Genomic DNA, 24169 nt, shown 5'->3' on the forward strand with positions numbered 1-24169 from the left:
ATTCTTCATCAGAGGACCATGATAACTCCTTCAATGTTAAAATGACTCGGCCATCCTCAGAGGGCCATGATTATTCCTCCAGAGAGTAAGAATGACTCGTCTTTCTGAGAGGACCACGATAAAACCTCCAGTGTTAGAATGACTCAGTATTCCTCAGAGGACCGTGATAAATCCTCCAGTTAGAATGACTTGTCCTCTTCAGACGACCATGATAAATCCTCCAGAGTTAGAATGAGTCATTCTTCCTCAGAGGACCATGATAAATCCTCCAGAGTTAGAATGAGTCATTCTTCCTCAGAGGACCATGATAATTCCTCAAGAGTTAGAATGAGTCATTCTTCCTCAGAGGACCATGATAAATTCTCCAGAGTTAGAATGAGTCATTCTTCCTCAGAGGACCATGATAAATTCTCCAGAGTTAGAATGAGTCATTCTTTCTCAGGGGACCATGATAAATCCTTCATAGTTAGAATGACTTTTAACCTTTAGGTTTTTGCTGCATTCCTTGTTCTCCTTTCTTCTTTCAAAGGAAGTAATCCATATGATACCCGACTAGTTTTGTCAAAACCATGTATTATTCTAAATACTTGAATCATATTGTATAGCAAACTCCTATATTGTAACGTTGGTAGTCCCAAAATTTCTAAATAAGGTGTCTCTGAAGGCCTTGTACTTGTTTTTTTGGAAGGCCTTTGGACATTTTCTAGTTGGAAGGTTTTTTTCTAAATTGAATTCCAGACTGTCACATAATATTTCAATTATGGTCAGCAGTGATTTAAAGAGAGGATTAAACATATCAGTGTCTAGCATGGTGAATGTACGTTTAATAATTCTAATCAGTCAATTTGCGGTTTTGGTACAGTTTGCTATGTGTATTTCAGTTTCTTATCAAGTTTAATTTCATTGAGTAAACCAAAGAAAACACAAAATTTTGAAATTTTAACATCATAGTTTTAATTTGTAAATCACAGAATTTATATGTAAGGTATTTGCACATACGTGAGCATCTTAATTTATACATAATTTCAAAGTTAACATTTAATGATAAATCCACAGTAAGTGTGAAACATCTATCTTCCAAAGCTTACACATAATTACGAGTATTGCAACTTTAATATAATAAAGTACTTGATCCACTCAAACTTTGTTTTTGTGATATGATAACACAGTAGTATCTAGAACATACATGCATATACACGTACCTTGAAAATTTGTTTCAAGTCGAAAATTACTGAAATATGCAGATTATCCATTATAGCAATGTTCATGTATATAAATTGTAAGATCCTGAATGAAAGCACATGTGTTGTTCTCCAGTAAAGATGCTTTTTGATATTAGGCTAGATATACAAAGAATGCCAACAATTTAAATACCACATATATTGGTTTATTAATATTATATATATATATCTGTAGGTGTTTATTTTTATTTTTATCTTAAAGTGAACAGTCGAGTAAGGATGGCTAAAGTCGGTAAAAATGGTGTGAATGTATCTAGAATAATTTCTTATGGAATAGAAAAATAAACTTTCTCGTCAAAATCTGTCTGCGCATGTAGAAATTAATTTAAAGTATAGGAATCCTAAAACGTCCTCCCGGCTGACTATGCCCGTGGTTACATTTCCATGCAGCCTCGCTTTCAATGTTTTCACCTTTTCTTTATTTCAATGGTCAGAACTGGGAAACGTAAGCAGACCTTGACCGTCGCATTAATATGTGGGAACTTTTGGAAGGCCAATGAACGCATTTAGACTGGTTTTCTTTGCCCGACTATTCACTTTAAGATACCTTTGCACAGATTTTGTAAAAACAGCATCATATGTACTAGTAATATTATCATGATAATAATCATGGTTAGAAGTCCATGTGATTCTGCTCTATCGTTTGACATGGAGCCAGGCCTTGTGGGTTTCGAACAATGATATGAGGACTTATATGGAGTCATTTATGCAAACCTTTCACACCAACATTTTAAAGCTTATTGGTAAATACTGTGATGTAGCACTACTAGATTTAAAACACGCCTCTTGTTATTCTCATTATTGCAGGGACATTTTATTTACATGAAGTGATATAGAAAAAGACAATATGAATGTAAAACTAGAGTGATACACTCTTTAGTATTTCAATCATAACATAAACCTTGGATGATTGCTGTGTAAGAAAGCCAGAGTTCCCAGAGAAATATCACTGACGTGCAACCACCACTTGACAACTTCCCATTATGACCCAAAGGTCGTTTGAAGACCAGTGGTAGAATATCAGACACCATTACTACTCTCAGCCAACACAACCCATGGACTTACAAAAATTATCTATTAAAAAATATCAAAGGCTTTAACAAAAATGAATAAACTTTTCTTTAGCACTTTCATTTGAGCACATTAATTTGCTTGGATATATTGTAGCTACTAGGTAGTATTTAAATAGCAAGGGCAAGGTCTATTTGCATGGGAAATAATAATATAAATATCACTGATGAGTTTGTCCATATATATATAATGTGTTCAAATAAATAATGGGATATCATGCTAGACAAAACTTTTCATGGTATCGTTGAGCAGTAAAATTATCTAAACTTACTCATTAAGTATATAATGAATATCTGCATCATATTGAGTCTAGATGATAAGGACAACAAAATTCTAATATAATAATAACTTAACAAGCTATGTTTGTTTTACCTTAGCTTTGCTTCATACAAAAAAGTTTCCCACCACAAAACGTCTTTTTGTATATTACAAAATGAACTTAATTTATTTATATTCTCTGGTCCCATGACTGAAGTAAAACTTTTCAGTAGTTCCATGATTGTAAAATTGTCATTGTCACAATTGCTTCCTTATCTTGTGATGTAAGACTGAAGTGAGGCTGTCCCTCGTTATTCACAAAGAGTCAGTAGGAGTACGTGTAGGGGTGCCTTTCCCCAGGCGCTTCATTAGTGGTCGGTCATACACCCAATGCTCGCCTACCTCATGGAATTGCTGAAATAAGTAATTGTTACCAAAAATGTATTCTGTCTGATATAAACTAATAACTCTTTCTTATTGTCAAATGTACATGTATATCAAAACCTATATTTAATATCAAAACGTTTTTCTGGTATAGGGTACAAATGACCTGGATTAACTGTATCACTCACCTATAATAAGCAACTATTATTTTACCAAACAATAAGTAAAGAACAGATTCTCATTTTCCATTTCTTATTTCACCTATACATACAGAATTCAATATATGACAAGTTTTGAATAAACATAATGACAGAATATGAAAAAAGAGTATCCCTCCAATTATTTTTTTTTTTTTCTATAGTGTGCTTCAGGTCAAAATCTGAATATCTGGACACCTTGTGGAATTGTTAAACCCTTTACTTTGTGGGGTTACTGTTTAGATAACCTGGTCTGAAATCTTGTTAAACTGTTTAGTACCTTAGTCTCCCATTTCAGTCCCTTTTCTTTCCTTTCTTTTGCTTCTGTTCGTTGCCGGTGCTCCAACTTATGTTTGAATTCTGTTGCAACCTCTACATTTTTCTGCTTCAGGTTCCTGGTTACCTGTTCCCATAACCTAGCAGAAAAAGACAATGCTACGAATAATAACAATAAGGACATGTATCAATTTTCACCCGATGGGCATAGGATTTATTTTTTTCAGACCAATATAAGGTAACCAGTATTTATTTTCAAACTTTTTAGCCATTCAAAAAAATTATAAACAATTTTAAAATATGCTTTACTTTTAATTTTAGTATATGTGTCTGCTATGCTAAACAATGAATAATTTTGCTGAAAGCTTTAGAATAAACAATTTTTAGATCAATTTTTCCCCTTTATTTCAAGAGAGGACATCAAACATTTTTTAATGTTCTTCAATTTTAGGGGAAAAAAATTATTTTCATCAAATGTTGACATTATTTATTTTATATCTGTTCAATATATAATCTCCTAATACAGCCAAACCTGTCTTTAAGACAAAGGGAAAATGGTCTTTTAAGCCAAGTGGTCTTTATACACAGGTCAAATTGTTAGTTGGGACCCCTAGAGAGTGGTCTTAATAAGCAGGTGGTCTTTCTTACAGAAGTGGTCGCTATGACAAATTTGACTGTAATCACACTACTTTTTTTAAAATTAAAATGCCCTTGTCATCTGATTTTTCCAATCATTTTAGCTTCATTGTCATATTTACTTTCTAGATTCAAACTCTGATTGTGTATCCAGTGGTTTCACTCTTTTTTTCACGATGGCCATTTTCTTAGTATCCACAAAAGCTTCATTTCTCTACAAATTGAAATTTGTGTTATAAGATACAACATCACATAAAATGACATGTGTAATTGGATCCTTTACCCTCTCACAATAATATCTGATTAATTAAGACAGAGTGAAAATTTTCAATTTTACAATAACTGGACAGTTCACACAATAATGTCAAACTTGTTAACAGAAATTATGCTACATGAATATAACATTAAATATGTTTGTAAGATATGAAAGTAAATGAAATCAGAATGGAACATCACAGGACAGACTTGGGTGAATCTACTGTAAACCAACTTTTATTCGTTTGCGATTTACTTTCGCGAATTTTGCCATCGACTGAAATTCATGAAAGTTATTCTCCGCTAATTATTATCGATATGACTTAGTATGGTAGTATCAAATGAAAGTAGAATTCTATGCAGTCTGGTTCGCAAAAGTTAATCTGTGCGAACTTGTTTTGAAAAGGAATTCGCGAAATTTAATAGCCACGAATAAACATTGGTTGACAGTATGTGCCACCTGAGGCCTATAAGATTGAATGGCACCAAAAGGGGTCAATTTTGCTAAATTCATAGACACATATGTACACAGTGAAATGTTGGCTATTTTCACATTATTCACCAACTTTTCATGTTCCTTATTTTAGTCTTACCCCTGAGCTGTATTTCGCATACATGATCCCATTCCACTCGCCATCAATGGTCACAATTGCATTTTTTTTGTCTGTTGGTGAGTAAATGTGTCCAGTAATCTGGTGTTTCTTGCCTCCATAGAATGGCTGTATAACACAAAAGTTCACCATTTTGACTTCTCAAAGACATGTACTCATCACATGTGTTTGTTTACTGTGAGCATTAAATAGTGACCACCTAAAACCAATCATTACTTGACTAGGTAATTAATGCTATTTACCTAATGCCAATGATCATTAGACTTGGTAATGCTTATTTACGTAAGCCCATGATTATTTGACTGTGTAACACTTATTTAATGTGAGGCAGCTAATTCATTACTTCAGTATTTAGTCCACATAAGAAATGATTATTGTTTCCAACCAATATCAAATTTTGTTAATAATTTTTCTTCACTTAATGGCATTTATTAGGAAATAACATAGTTGAATTTAAAATTACAAACGATATACTGAAATATTTTCCCCATAATCCTAGGAAGAGACCTTAAAGCAACTGTATAACAGTTGGAGATCTCAAAACAACATTGATAAATTACGATTTACAGACAATCAGTCCCAATTTCTGGCGATTATGACATCACAAAAATCATTCAAATGACGGCATCACAATCACAGTAAGGTGAGACTAATCAACGGTAATTCATAGTTTAACCACATCACTTTTCTAATCTCAAAACCGTGGTACACTTTTAAACACATACTGGTATATTATTGTATGGCTATAATTAAGAGAACACACTGACTGACCTTAGTATGGAAGTCTACATTGGCAGAGAATCCTGTTTTGGCACATGTAATGGTAATTTTCCCTCCAAGTTCAACCCAAGGCACTGTAAGGATTGACCTACAATGAAAGTTATCTCCCTTGATAGAAGAAAGCCATGTACATTGATATATATATCTTAAATATATATGCAATTATTCCTTTGATGAAATTAAACTGTTTGGTTTAGTGTTATTAATTAATATTGAATTGTTGATTGGGAATGAAAGTGCCTGAAAGTAATTTTTTATCAATTGTCATCATTTTTCATACAAAAAGTCTTTGTAGATTTGTTTGTAAAACATGTGCGTCCCAACTCCACATTTGATGAAAATTAAGGGTTTCCACTAAAATCTAAAAGTTTTACAAATAAAACATAATAGCCTGCAAAATGGTAATGCTTGACTACACCATCACTGATACGGATTACTGAAATAGCTTCCACACAAAATGTCAGCATTATCAAGGCTGCGGTACTAGCAAGAAAATTTGCTACTCCAGAGATTGGTTATATGTAACAGTTTATGGTTCTAATGAAGCCAGGAAACCAGTCATGGTTATGTCCACAGCAAAAATACTTTACCCGAATGGCTAAGAACAGCATGGTATAAATATCTTGGGTATTAACATACCAACCAAAGCGATATAATCATAATGACTGCATGAAAAAACTCTACAAGGATTCTATTTTTACTAATGAGAAGAAAAATGCACAGAAAACCATTATGTTGGGTCATCCATACTAATTTATGAAATGTTCACGAGTGTTTTCTTTTCTGCTATGGAACTTTCATGTGTTATGCTGTAAATATAATTATTTTGGCAAAATCAAATTTCAGTGTGAAATAAATTTTGAAGGGCAATGGTGAACTCACACAATAACATTAGCAATACTTGCTTTACTAAAGACATCTTAGAAAATTAAATTAGTATAACAGACATCAGCATGAAATATCTGGTGTGAAAAGTGAATTTACGGTATATATTAGTAAAAGGCTGAAAGGACCTCTTACCTGCCATAGCCATTGGGGAAGGTGATAACATATTCTTCATCATGGTCTATTAAAGATACTACAGCTTTTCCAATCATATGAACCCCGATTGACAGGCCAAGAAACTTAGACTTAGTCCAAATGTATCCGTCCAATGAAATTCTTTTATTGTAATGCTCAGCATAGAATGCAGAAACTGTAAAAAAAAATAATCAGACTTTAAAGAAAGAAACAAAGGGGCAATGGGCATAAGGCTTACTTTCTCTTTACGGCTATTTTTTACATGGACCAATATCTCAAATATGAAATCCTAACAAGAAGTGTAGTCTAGAAAAATGTAACTCATTCATCCTTATAGACACATTTAGACTCTTCTACATCAAAGACTAGACCAGTCCATAAAAAATATTCAGGGGTGAAAGAGATAAATCATTTAGAACAAAGGTAAAAAATAAAGGTTTTAGTGACCCACATTTGGTACATGACCCACAATCTCACCTGGGTGATCCAATGGTGGAGTTAATGAGAAAATAATGCATTGTGTGAAATAGAAGCTAGGCAAATAACAAGTGTAAGGACAAGGGAGGATAAATACCATATGAAACCAAAAATTCAAATGATATGAATGACTCCTCCTCCATATATGGACTTTTCACTAGACACAAGATTATTATTGGATATAATTGGTTCTGATACCGCATAGAACATCAAGATTCATAAAAAGCTTTCTTGACACATAGATTTTTTTTTAATGCAGTTAATGTAGCAATAATATGAATAGCTATATTATTTGTATTATTTTTTTGAGCAAAACATCAATCACGAAAACAAAAGACATAGCAATCACTATTGACATAGCAATCAATATCTATATATAAGATAGCTCAGTATATACTGATGGGCTGGTGATCAGTACTAACTAGGAGGGTGGTGTGACACTTGTTCTGCGATGAATGCTAAATTTTCTTTAGTTGACCAAGGAACTGGACCATCATCGGCTAGATCCTACAAAAGAAATGGAAGCAATACTACCAGGTAATATCACCATGATGGGGTTTTTTGGGACATTAGCAGGAGCATTAAGACAACTTCATCTATTTTATCCCTGTAGGTAAGGAAAGTGTTATTGCTTTTTATTTGTTGTAATTTAAAAAATAGCAACAACTTACTGGGAAGTTATACTTTTTTTTTCACTGTCTAGTGGCAAGATGTAGTTTCATTACTGTAGTTTTGGGCATGATTATACATGTACTTACATTACATAGTGTTTTGTCAATAGATATACCAGATAGAACTACTTGGTACTCATAAACATACAGAATCACTTAAGCACAGAACATGAAATTAAATGTAACTCTAATTTTTCTTAAAGTTCATTATAATTAAACAAAGGGACCCCATTTTATCTGAGGGACACCAAGCTCAAAGCCTGATAAAGCTCAAAGCCGGATATACAGGACTGTAGTTACCATTATTTTTTTCCATTCTGATAGAACTATATACATGTATTAGACCTAATAATTGCATCCATTTCTATAATCGCCCCTCATAATTTTTGAGGCCAGATTTCACTTATATTGACATAACTACAGACTGAAACTATGAAAAATTGGGAAAATTTCTTCATTTGATTACTTTTTGTTAATTGATTAATTTACAGGCCATGCAAACATTTTTTGAAATTTTAGCCCTTTAATCCTAGGTATTAAGTGCACTTTCATTTTTCAATTTTTAACCCCTCCCTTGGGCATTTATTAGGTCAAATACGGTACATATACCATAACTACATTACTAACCGTGGTTTTTGGCCAGTCAGGCATGTTCCAGTGACAGCAAAAGGTCTCCCCTAGAATAGGGTTGTATGGTTTCTTGGCCACATCACTGTTACGGCCGGCATGGAAGGCGGACATGTACCAGCGGACCAGCTGTATCATCCTCTCGGCCGGTGTGTCCATATCAGGAATTCTACAAACAACAGTACCTCCTTATTGTAACAAATAGTCAACGGATATAAATTTGGTTTGTGACAAGTAGAAATTGTAGTGAAAAGTTAATGTAAGACAGATGTCATTGAAAAAATTTGCACCTAGAGAAAAGTTTATGTAAGATGGATAGATAGACAGATGTCATTGACAAAATTTGTGTCTTGACATAGGTTCTCCAGCCATTTGGACCAGGTGAGCTAAAAATCAAATGATTTCAAGTTACAAATTCATTACACCCTATACCATTGAAAATTAAGCTTGAAATGACTTGAAGATACAAATGTCCTGTTCCATATTGCAAAGTGGGCCAGGATGTGATGAACAATGGATGACACTTTATGTAAATCTCTTACTTGTGAGAGGGCCATGGAAAGTACAGACTAGGTAACATTGGTAAAATATCACACTTACTTGATAAACAGATCTGGGTGAGCAAAGAAGTCTGCATACATCTCCAGTAGTGATCTCCGCTCCAAAATAAAAGTAGGAAGCACAACCTTGGTTAGATCCATGCCGATTCTCACCTGTGATAACAGGTGAGCTATTATACTGCCGTGTTTCTCCAGGGAACCCACTGAAAAAAGTAGCATGTCTGTCAGTACAGGTTGTCACAAAATAGAAGCATGTCTATCAGTACAGGTTGTCACAAAAAAAGTAGCATGTCTGTCAGTACAGGTTGTCACAAAAAAGTAGCATGTCTATCAGTACAAGTTGTCACAAAAAAGTAGCATGTCTATCAGTACAGGTTGTCACAAACAAGTATCATGTCTATCAGTACAGGTTGTCACAAAAAAGTAGCATGTCTATCAGTACAGGTTGTCACAAAAAAGTAGCATGTCTATCAGTACAGGTTGTCACAAAAAGTAGCATGTCTATCAGTACAGGTTGTCACAAAAAAGTAGCATGTCTATCAGTACAGGTTGTCACAAAAAAGTAGCATGTCTATCAGTACAGGTTGTCACAAAAAAGTAGCATGTCTATCAGTACAGGTTGTCACAAAAAGTAGCATGTCTGTCAGTACAGGTTGTCACAAAAAAGTAGCATGTCTATCAGTACAGGTTGTCACAAAAAAAGTATTAGCATGGCTTATCAGTACAAAGGTTGTCACAAACAAAGAGGCCCAGAGGGCCTGTATCGCTCACCTGGTTTGTAAATGCCTAGTTAAGGTTCATTGTTTCTTTTCTGAAGGAATTTGAATATTTACCTCTAATTCTCCCCTATTGGGTCCCCACTCTTTTATCTGCTCAAAAAATAGGATTTACCTAAATTTTCCCTATTGGGGCCCCCGTCCCCTCCTGCCCCCAGGGGTCCAAGAGGGGTCAAATTTGGGTCAGAGCCAAAATTTTATACAGTTCTATTTTCTCCTTGGGCCTCCCCCAAGTCCCCTATGTTTTCTGGCCAAATTTGGTTTCAATCCTCAGTGTCACAAAAAGTAGCATGTCTATCAGTACAGGTTGTCACAAAAAAGTAGCATGTCTGTCAGTAACAGGTTGTCACAAAAAAGTAGCATGTCTATCAGTACAGGTTGTCACAAAAAGTAGCATGTCTATCAGTACAGGTTGTCACAAAAAGTAGCATGTCTGTCAGTACAGGTTGTCACAAACAAGTAGCATGTCTATCAGTACAGGTTGTCACAAAAAGTAGCATGTCTATCAGTACAGGTAGTCACAAAAAAATAGCATGTCTATCAGTACAGGTAGTCACAAAAAAGTAGCATGTCTTATCAGTACAGGTTGTCACAAAAAAGTAGCATGTCTATCAGTACAGGTTGTCACAAAAAAAGTAGCATGTCTATCAGTACAGGTTGTCACAAAAAAAGTAGCATGGCTCTATCAGTACAGGTTGTCACAAAAAAAGTAGCATGTCTGTCAGTACAGGTTGTCACAAAAAAATAGCATGTCTGTCAGTACAGGTGTCACAAAAAAGTAGCATGTCTGTCAGTACAGGTTGTCACAAAAAAGTAGCATGTCTGTCAGTACAGGTTGTCACAAAAAAGTAGCATGTCTATCAGTACAGGTTGTCACAAAAAAGAAGCATGTCTATCAGTACAGGTTGTCACAAAAAAGTAGCATGTCTATCAGTACAGGTTGTCACAAAAAAGTAGCATGTCTATCAGTACAGGTTGTCACAAAAAAGTAGCATGTCTGTCAGTACAGGTTGTCACAAAAAAGTAGCATGTCTGTCAGTACAGGTTGTCACAAAAAGTAGCATGTCTATCAGTACAGGTTGTCACAAAAAAGTAGCATGTCTATCAGTACAGGTTGTCACAAAAAAGAAGCATGTCTATCAGTACAGGTTGTCACAAAAAAGTAGCATGTCTGTCAGTACAGGTTGTCACAAAAAAAGTAGCATGTCTATCAGTACAGGTTGTCACAAAAAAAGTAGCATGTCTGTCAGTACAGGTTGTCACCAAAAAGTTCATGTAGCATGTCTGTCAGTACAGGTTGTCACAAAAAGTAGCATGTCTATCAGTACAGGTTGTCATAAAAAAGAAGCATGTCTATCAGTACAGGTTGTCACAAAAAAGAAGCAAGTCTATCAGTACAGGTTGTCACAAAAAAGAGGATGTTTATCAGTACAGGTTGTCACAAAAAAGTAGCATGTCTATCAGTACAGGTTGTCACAAAAAAAGAGGATGTCTATCAGTACAGGTTGTCACAAAAAAGATGCCATGAACTCAATGTTACATACAGTTTTCACCATTATATTCATTTCATATTTCATGAAAAAAAGTCATTAATAATGAAATCCCTTAAATTTTCTCCATCATAAGGAAAGCATTACAACAGAATTTGAAGAATGTCTCTTTAATTTATGAACTTAGAACTTTTCCCCAAAGCATCTGTAATGCATTCCAATGAGAATTTAAGTTCAGAAATTCATAAATGTAAAGATATATTGACAAAACTTGAACCAAAAAAACCAACATATATGTACATGTATTTGTATAAGGTTTTGACATTGCACACAACTTAGAGGCTTTTATTGATTGATGGGGCTTGTTCTGGTTATAACCGAGCCTAGGACAAATAATTGGGCCATTGATTGATTGATGTAGCTTTACGTCCTTGTTCCGGTTATAACCAAGCCTAGGATTTAGAGGCAGTTTATATTTATCTCTTTGAAGAGTTGGCAAGGTAAGACTAACATTGAAATTATGCATGGACTCCTTTAAAACTTATTGATATTATTTAAAGTTAGTGAGAAAACAACTTACACTCTTCTGTATCACGATCATCATAGAGTTCTGAAAAGAAAAACACATGTCAGATGAGCAGTAATTCAATGGGAGTGGATTTTGTTTCTTACTATTTTCTTGATCTTTAACCTTTGGACCTAAAAACAATCACAAGCAAGTAGTTTTGGTGTAAAGAAGACGGTTTAAAATTTGAGTCTGATTTGTCTAAACCAACTAGTACTCACATAGAACCGTGTACTGTAAATCCCTTACTTTAAATTTATAAAATATACATTCATATACCTGTATTCATTTTACAACTATTTGTAAAACATTTGAATTAGAGTTTGACCTCTCTGGCAAAATAATTCAAAAATTGGTATATTGCAAAAATTGGTGTATAGCAAAAATTGGTATATTGTGAAAATGACGTGGTTAATTAAAAGTACCTATATAACTACAGATGACGCTGCTGACACTAATGTATTGATACCTATAAATAGCCTGCTACATAACAGAATCAAAGGCAATTCAATACGCTATATCGTCCATCAAGGAAAATAACATTTCAGTTAGAACTAACTGGTAGACTATTTTAATGGGCTTATACTTACCGTCGAAGTAGTCGTCCTCTGATGCTATAATCTGTGGGGGATCACGCTTCTCCTCCTCCCCGTCTGGACTCGGCGTTGTCATCAAAGATGAAGACGTTGATTTTCTGAAATAACATTATTTAGGAAATGCTCAAGAAAACAGAAGAATGAACAGACAATCAGAAACAAAAAAGTCTTGTCCCATGCAACCTCAAAGACTTGTCATGCAACCTCAAAGACTAAATGTTTGTTCATTCGTTGTCTTAATTTTAGCTTTAAAGCTTTTAATTTATAAGCAAGGCAAAGACCTTCACTTTCTCAATATTCATCAAATAACTGAAAAAATAATTTAAGACAAGATAGTCTCAATCAATGAGTGTTTGAGCATAGGAACAGATTTATTTTTAACATGAACTTAATTTATAAATATTATTTAGGACATCAAGACCTGACATTTGTTTAATATCTAAAGTACCGGTACCATAAACAACTATTGTAATAGCAATTGCATGAAGTTTAAAAATTAAGCTGTCCTGTTTTCTCGATAGGTTTCCTAAGACTACTGATGTGTACTGGAACTATATATGTAGTAAACTCACTCAGGACTTGTTTTTGGAGTAGACTTGAAGTCCTCAGCATCAAAGAAATCTTCATCCTCACTACTGGAATACGATGTTTCTGGTACAGCTATACTGGAACTGTTCTCGTCTGTAAAAAGACATACAAACCTGATAATGTTTTACTTAAAAAATTCTAGTATATTAATTATTGGGACCATACATCACACCTCTAAACAATAAGATTATGTAGAATTCTTTAAAACTGTCTCTTTACAGTGTGAATAACAATAATGTCTTTTCTAAACAACATCTTCTCCAGAACAATTATGTCTACTTAACCCATGCAGAATCAAGAAACTAATTTTCAAGATTATTTGTATACTGCAATTGTTCTTTATAATTGTTTCTTTGTTTACTAAAGTCAACACACATTGTCCTGTACTGTCACCATTGCGTATACAGTGTCAGAAGTAAAATGACATTATCTGTGATCAATCTTTAGGTTGTAATTATCCTTTTACAAAACATGATTTATTTGGGTCCTCATCACATTTATTGTTCAACTCAGATTACTGTTATTAGCAAAGTAAAAAAGCTATAACATCCTAAAAAGATAAGATCATCCCATATACCACCATCAAACCATTCCATCCTTCACATCAAATAAAACATAGAAATAGAAAACTACTAGAAACTACTACTTAAGCATATTTTGCATGTATATACATTAACATGAACCCAATTTCCTCCTTACACCATCTCATATCAAGCTCAAATCATTAATTAGTGTTAAAAAGAAAGATAAACTTTAGATAAAACAACTTTTAAAATCCACAACAGATATAAACAAAGCATAACTGTGTAAATTCACAACTTTTATTAATCTGTGTCTTCTCACTAGAGGACAGTGTTAAAGACTTGAGAAAACAAATACTGCAGAAAGGGTTTGTGAGAAAGAAATGTGTGTGACAGTAGTGTGACTGAAGTGAGGGTGTGTGAGACACAGAGAGGTGTGTGTGACAGAGAGAGGTGTGTGTGATAGAGAGGTGTGTGTGTGACAGTAGTGAGACTGGATGGGTGTGTGTATAGAGAGTGTGGTGGAAGTAGTTTGACTGGAGTGAGGGTGTGCGTGAGAGAGAGGGGTGTGTGTGACAGTAGTGTGAAGGAGAGTGAGGGTGTGCGAGACAGTGAGTGATGTGTGTGACAGTAATAGTAGTGTGACTGAAGTGAGGGTGTGCGAGACAGAGAGAGGTGTGTGTGACAGAGAGAGGTGTGTGTGACAGTAGTGTGACTGGAGTGAGGGTGTGCGAGACAGAGAGGGGTGTGTGTGACAGTAGTGTGACTGGAGTGAGGGTGTGCGAGACAGAGAGATGTGTGTGTAATAGTAGTGTGACTGAAGTGAGGGTGTGCGAGACAGACAGAGGTGTGTGTGACAGAGAGAGGTGTGTGTGACAGTAGTGTGACTGGAGTGAGGGTGTGTGAGACAGAGAGGTGTGTGTATGACAATAGTGTGACTGCAGTGAGAGGTGTGTGTGACAGACGGAGGTGTGTGTATGACAGTAGTGTGACTGCAGTGAGGGTGTGCGAGACAGAGAGAGGTGTGTGTGACAGTAGTGTGACTGGAGTGAGGGTGTGCGAGACAGAGAGAGGTGTGTGTGTGACAGAGAGAGGTGTGTGTGTGACAGAGTGAGGTGTGTGTGACAGAGAGAGGATGTGTGACAATGTGACGAAGAGGTGTGTGTGACAGAGAGAGGTGTGTGTGGACAGTAATGTGACTGGAGAGAGGTGTGTGTGTGACAGAGAGAGGTGTGTGTGACAGAGAGAGGTATGTGTGACAGTAATGTGACTGGAGTGAGGGTGTGCGAGACAGAGAGGAGTGTGTGTGACAGTAGTGTGACGGAGTGAAGGTGTGTGATACAGAGAGAGGTGTGTGTCTGACAGTAATGTGACTGGAGTGAGGGTGTGTGTGACAGAGAGAGGTGTGTGTGTCATTAGTGTGACTGGAGCTAGGGTGTGTGTGACAGAGAGAAGTGTGTGTGACAGTAGTGTTAATGGAGTGAGGGCATTTGAAACAGACAGAGGTATGTCTGACAGTAGTGTGACTGGAGTGAGGGCGTGCGAGACATACCCCTGGGGAGAGGTGTGCTGGTAGAGGTTTCAGGAATAGGAAGAGAAGAGTTGAGGTCTATGCTCTCTGCTGACAAGGAGGCAGGAATTCCACAATAATGAGAATTATCCCGCTGGCTTGCTGCAAACAAACACACACAGTGAGAAAACTAGGAAACAAGAAGATGCTGGATTTCTCTCCATTATATATTTTACATGCAATCAGTACTAATTTTGTTTGAATACCCCCAGTCCATGTGCTTACCTTGATGATAATTGAAAAGAATTAACCTTGGTTTTGTAAAGGTCTAAATATCAACCACTTACTGAGTGAATAGCTATTACTATTTACAACATAAGTATTTTTAAAGTATTTTCTTTTCACTTTACTAAGTAAAATACCACAAGAAAAATATCCAACATATCATTAATCAGAGTATTAGCTTTATAACAAGAGAAGCTCGCCTATTCAGAAGAAGTTGATGTTCAAGTATTTACTATTTAAACATTGAAATATGACAAATTAACAGACTCAAAAAAAACCTAAAGGGCCCCAAATTGGTTATATTATCACGTTCAGCATCCATACACATTAGGAAAATAAAATCATAAACATTTATGATGACTTATGCTTAAACAATTGACAAAATAGAAACTTGCTCAAAAAATTTAACATGGAAATATGACAAATTAACAGACTCAAAAACCCCCTAAAGGGCCCCAAATTGGTTGTATTATCACGTTCAGCATCCATACACATTAGGAAAATAAAATCATAAACATTTATGATGACTTAAGCTTAAACAATAGACAAAATAGAAACTTGCTCAAAAACTTTAACATGGAAATATGACAAATTAACAGACTCAAAAAACCCCTAAAGGGCCCCAAATTGGTTGTATTATCACGTTCAGCATCCATACACATTAGGAAAATAAAATCATAAACATTTATGATGACTTAAGCTTAAACAATTGACAAAACAGAAACTTGCTAAAAAACTTTAACATGAAATGGGACGCCAACGCTGACGCCGACACGACAATATTAGCTCCCCCTATTCATCGAATAGGCGAGCTAAAAATTCAACATCTAGTGTATGTCAAAATGAGTGATACTGTATAGTTGCAAATATTTGTGTATTTTTAATTTTGCTAATTCATGTATTCACCCAAATTTTTGAAATCTAGTATGTGACCCCTCCCCATAAAAGCATGGTTTTACATCACAATCCCTGTTGTGTAAATGATTCTTTCAAAGGCTACAAAAAAGATTCATGATAAAAATATCTCCATAAATAAGTTCCATACAGTAAATAGTGAAATCTCGCCCGTAAACTTTAACAACTCTATAGTAATTATGTCAAACAGAAGAAAATAGTTATTCTAAAAATCTTAAAATTTGAAACCATTAACAAGTAGTAAAACACCAAGTTAGTAATCAATATTGTTATGAATTCTGATTGATAACATTGATAATTCCTCTGATATTTCCTATATGTTTACCTGTCTTAGTTTGTGTGACTAAATATTATCTCCCCTGTTCTTTGCCAATGTTGCCCATCTCCCCTTTTTCTAGTTAGAGCAACATCAGGTATCTCTATCTCCCTTGTTCCAGTCAATCTGACATATAATATAGCTAATCTCCCTTGTTCCCAGTCAATCTGACATAAAATATAGCTAATCTCCCTTGTTCCCAATCAATCTGACATAAAATATAGTTAATCTCCTTTGTTCCCAGTCAATCTGACATAAAATATAGCTTATCTCCCTTTTCCCCCAGTCAATCTGACATTATGTATAGCTAATCTCCCTTGTTCCCAGTCAATCTGACATAAAATATAGCTTATCTCCCTTGTTCCCAGTCAATCTGACATAAAATATAGCTAATCTCCCTTGTTCCCAGTCAATCTGACATAAAATATAGCTAATCTCCCTTGTTCCCAATCAATCTGACATAAAATATAGCTAATCTCCTTTGTTCCCAGTCAATCTGACATAAAATATAGCTTATCTCCCTTTTTCCCAGTCAATCTGACATAAAATATAGCTAATCTCCCTTTTTCCCAGTCAATCTGACATAAAATATAGCTAATCTCCCTTTTCCCCAGTCAATCTGACATTATATATAGCTAATCTCCCTTGTTCCCAGTCAATCTGACATTAAATATAGCTAATCTCCCTTGTTCCCAGTCAATCTGACATAAAATATAGCTAATCTCCCTTGTTCCCAGTCAATCTGACATATAATATAGCTAATCTCCCTTGTTCCCAGTCAATCTGACATAAAATATAGCTAATATCCCTTGCTCCCAATCAATCTGACATTAAATATTGCTAATCTCCCTTGTTCCCAGTCAATCTGACAATAAATATTGCTAATCTCCCTTGTTCCCAGTCAATGTGACAATAAATATAGCTAATCTCCTTTGTTCCCTGGCAATTTAACATTCAATATATATAACACAATTGAAACAATGGTCAAAAAACTTTGCTTAACTGGATCTGTATGTCCAGTCATGATAGAGTATACTTCCTATAGAGACACTTATTCAGCTAACATCAGCTGATTCTGGCATCCTGCATGTGGGTCATCTGACAAGTTTCTTTATTAGTTGATGCAGGTCAGCTGAATTTGCGAAGCAATGACTGTAAGGTACTGAATAGTAATAGACTGTGAGTTTTTGATGTTGACATTCTCTATTTCTCTGAAAATCTGAAATTTGCACTTTTTCACTACAGAAGATATAGAGAGTATAGAGAGTGAAGGTGTAGCAATATACAACTACTTCTATCTAAAGGATATATTTCCCTGCCAGGTTAGTAAGAATTAGAACAATACCTCTCCGACCAAAGTGATCAAAATCTGCACCTGAGGTAAGCACAGCCTCATGCATTGTTCCGTTCATTACTGGTCCCTTCAGACTTTCCTGTCAAGTACATCAAGCTATCAGTTTATTACAGTACATAAATCTTCATTTATTTAAAAAATCAACATTATATAGCAGAGTATGGAATTTCTCAATATTAGAAATATACCTGTATTAATTGATGAAATCTATATTTCTCATTATTATTAATGTGAACAAAGGCTTCAATTAAATGCCTTATTACATTTGATATTTCTTGTGAGTATTTGCATTTTCTATTAATTCAAAAAATATATTACAAACTACAAAATACATTGAAAATTTCACAATGCAAACTCAATAAGATTAATAACTGATTTTGTGCTGTAGCACTTTTCACATTTCCCACCTCTTCTGTATCTTTTTCTTTTAATATGTCAAATTAAAAGTAAAAAGTAAAATTCCCAATGGGTAATCATGAAATCAACCTATTAAATCCAGTGAAATGACCAAAATGTAAGAAACACCTAGTTTCCTTTAACAGTAGAGCTAGTTCTAGCTATCTTCAATCTATGAGATATACCAACATTCCCTTTGTAAATATTTGTAAATTCTTCTAAACAAAGCAGTGTAGCTTATAGGCCTGAATTTCTAGCTAACAGATACTAGGAATGGCTGTCTGGCATTCTTTACGAGTGAATTATCCCATTGTATCTTATAATAAAACAGAATGTCTATTTCTCAATAAATCAATACCATTTTCATTTCATTTCAAAATGTTTTACCAAGTATTGTATAGAATAAATTCAACATGAATCTTGCAGCAGTACCGGTATGATATAACCAGGGTGTTTGCAGCGGTACCGGTATGATGATTAACCAGGGTGTTGCAGCGGTACCGGTACGTATGATATAACCAGGGTGTTTGCAGCGGTACCGGTATGATTAACCAGGGTGTTTGCAGCGGTACCGGTATGATATCACCAGGTGTTTGCAGCGGTACGTATGATATAACCAGGGTGTTAAGTCACAGATTCACCATTTATAGCTATTAGTTAGCAAGGTTAGATCACCATCAACCCTTGGCATATAAAATAGTTTATCATACTGAAATCATAATGTATATATATCTATTTATTAATTTGTAATAAAGTTATTTTCTCCTACTTTCGTTTTCTGCTAAGACAAGTAAAAGGAAATGCTCACAGTTCTATCTAACAACATAATGAAGTCAGCATACGGTAATAGAAAAGCTAGCAAAGTACAAATTGACCAGTTTAGAGTCATGGAATGTAAACTTTTGATCACAGAACTAATAATGACGTTACAATCAATATCTACATCTTTTTAATATGCAAAGACGGAATAACAACAATGAAAGTTGAAGTATTCATTGACAAACTTTGCAAATTGCAACAACTAAACACCAAGAATATAGTTTTAACGGCTTCATTATTCCATAGTAATTAAGTTTGTTTAAAATGTCCAGGCAATTATCATTAATTAGCATAGGTTACCATCATTGCAATGAAGAAATTGATCTTGGCACTAAACACAATCTTTCTTTGGTAGAATCATTTAGTCTAACAACAAAATGACTGAAAAACAAAACACATTTTAATGATGTTGAAAACTTAAGAGTTATATGGTACAAAGTTAAGATTAATTATATTCAATCCTTGAATAGATAAACTGTTACAAGTGTATAGTACTGTTATTGCGATAACAGAATATATGTCTGGTTAGTTCGTTAAGTTAGTTGAAAGTTTCCTTGTAATAGTACCAGCTATACCACCAAATTAAAGTTTAGTTTTTCCCCCATCACCAAAAAAGTATGTCAGTGGTGTCAGTTTATAGTACAGCACTACAGTGATACACTACCTGGTTAACTACACACTGCAAATCACTCCGGCATATACAGTTACCTACATTTACATCAAAGTTACATCCAAACAAAATCATACCAAGTTTTCATAATTTTACATTGAAATGTATAGCTGTACCAGGTGATTTACAGGGCTTCAGAAGTAGGCAGAGTTAGTCCTTCTACATATCGAATGAAAAACAAATACCTTTTTCTTATTTTCTGGGGAGCCTACCTTCGCTATTTGAAGCATAACAATGGCATGCTTTATAGCTTCAATCATAGCCTGCAAGTAGAAAAGATATCAAGTGGCAGATACACATATAAATAAACAGTAATAGACATACAATTTTCAATAACCTACAAGCTTGATAACTTCTAACTTTAAATGAAGGTAAGGTTCATTCATGAATATAATAAAATCAGGTGTTTTTGTTTATCAATGTTTAAGAAGGAGCTGTGTAAGAGTTTTGGGATACTGAACTCCTTTAACCCAATATAAGATTTCTGAGCTAACTGCGTTATTTTTTATAAAGAAGAATGTATAGAAATATCCTGGCTGCCTTACCTCGGCTGTCACTTTTAACACACTGTATTTCTCTTTGGCTGACACATCTTCACAAGCCTCAATTCTTGTATCCAATGTCTGAAAATGACAACAATAACCATCTGACATTCTTTATTATTCAAAGAAATCAGGAAACAAAACCACTTCAACTCAAAACTTAAGTTTTGTTAGAATGGAAATATAAATGTCCACTTATTTTCCATATCGTTTGCATTTGGATGTGAAATGTCTCAGTGGCTGTAGTAGTATCTGAAGAACTATCAATTTAGCCCAAAAATAACTTAAATATGTGAAAGAAAATGATCCCTGTCAATTAAATAGGTAATGTTATACATGGATCATGAAAAATTAACCATTTTTTGTGTTACTATTGAGTCGTCTCCCCTGAACAACTTATCCAAATCACAATTTGTTTATTTTTTTGGTATCAAAGAACTACAATAAGTATTCTACATAAATGATGAGAATTGATTGGGAGTTCCCATTTTTTTCATTTCAATATACTTAGTAATCATTTTATGGAAAACAAAGGTTCAAATAAGGAATATTAGCATTATTTTACCTGCACTTGACCGATCAGAAGTTGTAAATAAGCATCTGTTTCTGCAAGTTTTCTGTCAAAGTCTGCAGCCGTGGGAACCGATTTAGTTTCCTGCTTCTGAAAAATATATAGCAACACACTGAAGAAGACAACACATCTAAATCTATCAACAGATGAATCAAAATTAAATAAAAAACAGAAAGATAATGTGAATGATAAATTCTCTGTTCGATGAAGTACAGAATAACAGTTAACTTGTCAAAACTGGCCCTTGTCTGTTCCAGATCCCAGTGTATTCCAGCGTTATCTTGTAACATTTTTCATTCCTAATCTATACTAATAAAGACCTGTAAATTCTAGAAACCTGGCTATACTGACCAAATATGCTGGTCCCTGGGACATACGCTTTAGATAAGTTGCAATGTGTCAGTGAATTCCCACTGAGGTTCATATTATAGACTCGTAGATATTCTATGTTTGTTTGTGTCAAGTTTTGGAAGTGAAGGATGCCTGGTCAGGAGTTCACCAAATCACCACTCTAATCAATACCTGACAACTGTCCCAATAGGTTAACAAAAACTAGGAACCTGGGAATATTGAAGCATTGCATTCTCTAGCCCATATGTATACTTACTTTAATGGAATGGGAATGTCTTAGTATTGTATTTTCTAGTCCTTGTATCCACTTTTCTCGCTCATCAGCATCTCGAGCTATGAATGTAAAACGAAACTTATTTTAGTTTTTATGCAGAAAATACCAAATCTTTGCAGTACTTTTTAACAATGCATAAAGAGTCTTAATTCAACTGGGTGTCATTAACAGTGTAAAATAACAACATATTCTTAAGATTTTACCACTTAAACACTAAAACCACTTCTTGAAAATAAAGCTAATATGTTCATCAATATAGCATATTAACGTGATCAAGTTTCAGTTCAATCAGATACCTATATCATACTTCATATCAGGCAGTTGCCACTTGCCAGTGATGCTACCTACTGTATCCCCTTTCTTGACCCTCATCAAAGATGAGACAGTAGATGTTTGCAAAGGTATGAAGGGAGAGCTATATATAATGAGGGTAATTAAATTAATTATCCACCAATATTGATGATTTTGGCTAAACAAGACCGAGAATTACTTTGATTTTGGCTATCTTTTCTTTTTATAAACAAGACCGAGAATTACTTTCATTTTTCTATCTTTTCTTTTTAGTATTGTTGTCACAAACCTTGAAAATGGAATGTTTTTTGATCCACAGTTATTGTAAATGTGCTGTCATCTTCATCATCAATTCCAATCACTGCACCCTGTAATATGTGAATCGAATCTTTGCACATCTCAAGATATCATCTCAAGAAATACACATACCCTCAATATATTAACTTGTACTGAAAATTATCTAATACATGTATTGTAATTAAACCTTGTGTAAAGCATACGCTATTAATCTATATTAATTTTCCTAGCAAATTATGGTTTCATGGGTTGGAGACAAAGCAATAAAATGGCAACTATGTTGCTTGAAAAAGACATTGAATACAATACACCTCTATCAGGATCTTGAAAACGGTCGCAAGTCTGATATCTCACAAAAGTTTCTGACAAAATGTTTATTATATATCACATTACCTCAAACAACTGCCTCCAGAGAACAATTTGTTTTAATTATAAGCATAGAAAATATTCCTTTTCACTTTACAAATACAAATGTAATTAATCTTAAATAGTTTTATATATGAAGGAATTTTGACTATTGGTATCACATGTGCAATATTTTCTACACATTAGATCATCAGAACTCTTTAAAACTAGATTAAAGAATGCTTGTATTGTTCACTCCTGAAAATTGCATTTCACGACCACAAATGTGTTGGTTCAATACAGCGACTGGTAATTAAAACAAACCTTTAGTCTTACACAGCCTCGCCTGGCTCCTCGCATCATCTTCTCTTTTGACTGAAATTAAATGAAAAATTTCCACAATTTAATCAAGGACGTATATGAGAAAGATAGGTCACACTGGGTTTTGGGGAAATACAAGGCAGGAGCTTTTGTGTTTGGGCACGGACCACGACGTTGAGCGGTGACTGATTTTCCTTTGATATCTGCCGGCGCAGCCTTTGATGTAGCTTGTGGGTGCGAAGGTTATCGTCTTACTCTCTGAAGCGGACTGTCATTTCAAGAGCTGGCATATTTTTTTAACGCAAATTTAAAACATATCCTCTAAATATTCCATTCTTAAAGCAAGTAATAAATTTAATAAACTTTACATTGGTGTTTCTTTTGATTCGATGAGACGAGTATTTGTTGAGAAAAACAGGGTTTTTTTCTCGGTTCATAGGCGTCTTGCATGGTGTTTAGTAGTGTAAAGAGACAATCACGAATCCTTCACACTTATAAATCCTTGATTTAATTAACACTAATTGATTTCACATCAAAAGTAAAGTACCTGGTAGTAATTAAGTTTATTCTGATAAAACATTTGTAAATATTTGTGAAGTAAGAATTATGAAGCTTCCTCAGTCATATCATTACAGTTATTTTATATAATGATAATGATATATTTTATTACCATGTCACACATTTTTACACAACATATATATACAATCAAAAATATTCTTCAGTAGAAAAAATGCCCAGCCATTAATTGGCTTACGAGACAGTTATGTTTATGTTTAATAAGTTATACTTTTGTTGACCCACTTATCAGTCTATGGGAGTTATCTCATACCATTAGGCTAGTGTTGGTTTACACGATGACATCATATTTACAATCGCATGATCACTGATCTTTGAAATGAACAAGACAATTCGCCCCAAAGTAACTTTTGAGCTGATCTGCAAGTAACTAAATAATATACGCTTAAAAGAACCCTGTATGTGCCATCAAGACAAAACACCAATACGTCTTCATAAGTATCAAACAACAAAGTTTTGCGAATCCTAACAATTTTTTGTTTATTTGCTGGGGGAGGGGGGTTAATTGTCTTCTTCAAATAAAGACATTGAGAATGTTGCAAGTACGATTGTCAGTCGCAATCGGTGTGACTTACAGTAAAATACGACAGGATGCCAGAGCTTTCGTCTAGAACGAACCATCTGTATTGCCATCCTTTCATTACATTTGTCCACTTGCTAAGTGGACCTTCGATTACGGCCATCTTGTTAGTCGGAAGTGGGAAGTGTCACATCGGAAGGCATCTATTTTGTCAAA

General features: G+C 34.6%; 1 protein-coding gene across 8 annotated transcripts; it reads right to left on the reverse strand.

Annotated features, from left to right (window-relative positions):
* Positions 1-1158: 1158 nt before the first annotated feature.
* LOC138325263 (oxysterol-binding protein-related protein 9-like) lies at positions 1159-24147 on the reverse strand. 8 transcript variants are annotated; one of them, XM_069270797.1, is made up of 21 exons: positions 24009-24147; positions 22861-22911; positions 22184-22262; positions 21586-21662; positions 20973-21068; positions 20411-20488; positions 20078-20128; positions 18002-18059; positions 15153-15272; positions 13064-13172; positions 12486-12589; positions 11911-11940; positions 9105-9267; positions 8505-8673; positions 7629-7713; positions 6730-6904; positions 5701-5797; positions 4912-5037; positions 4186-4277; positions 3432-3567; positions 1159-2984 (listed from the first exon to the last, which is right to left on the reverse strand). In XM_069270797.1, exons 1-21 carry the CDS (start codon positions 24114-24116, stop codon positions 2886-2888), a joined length of 2103 nt encoding a protein of 700 aa, XP_069126898.1. In that variant the 5' UTR covers positions 24117-24147; the 3' UTR covers positions 1159-2885. The 8 variants fall into 8 exon arrangements, with proteins under 8 accessions (XP_069126898.1, XP_069126896.1, XP_069126897.1 ...); XM_069270795.1 differs by having other exon boundaries at positions 17972-18059; XM_069270796.1 differs by having other exon boundaries at positions 20051-20128.
* Between the last annotated feature and the right edge of the window lie 22 nt (positions 24148-24169).

The sequence above is a fragment of the Argopecten irradians genome, chromosome 6 (assembly GCF_041381155.1).
Source record: "Argopecten irradians isolate NY chromosome 6, Ai_NY, whole genome shotgun sequence".
Classification (NCBI taxonomy): domain Eukaryota; kingdom Metazoa; phylum Mollusca; class Bivalvia; order Pectinida; family Pectinidae; genus Argopecten; species Argopecten irradians.

What these genes read in the sequence shown, in the direction of transcription:
- LOC138325263 (XM_069270794.1), bottom strand. Translation starts at nt 24,116, where the DNA reads ATGGCCGTAATCGAAGGTCCACTTAGCAAGTGGACAAATGTAATGAAA. An exon ending in GACATTCCCATTCCATTAAA is followed by an intron (nt 21,069 to 21,585) that starts GTAAGTATACAT and finishes TATATTTTTCAG; the next exon opens with AAGCAGGAAACTAAATCGGT. An exon ending in GACTGAAATGGGAGACTAAG is followed by an intron (nt 2,985 to 3,431) that starts GTACTAAACAGT and finishes TACTTATTTCAG; the next exon opens with CAATTCCATGAGGTAGGCGA.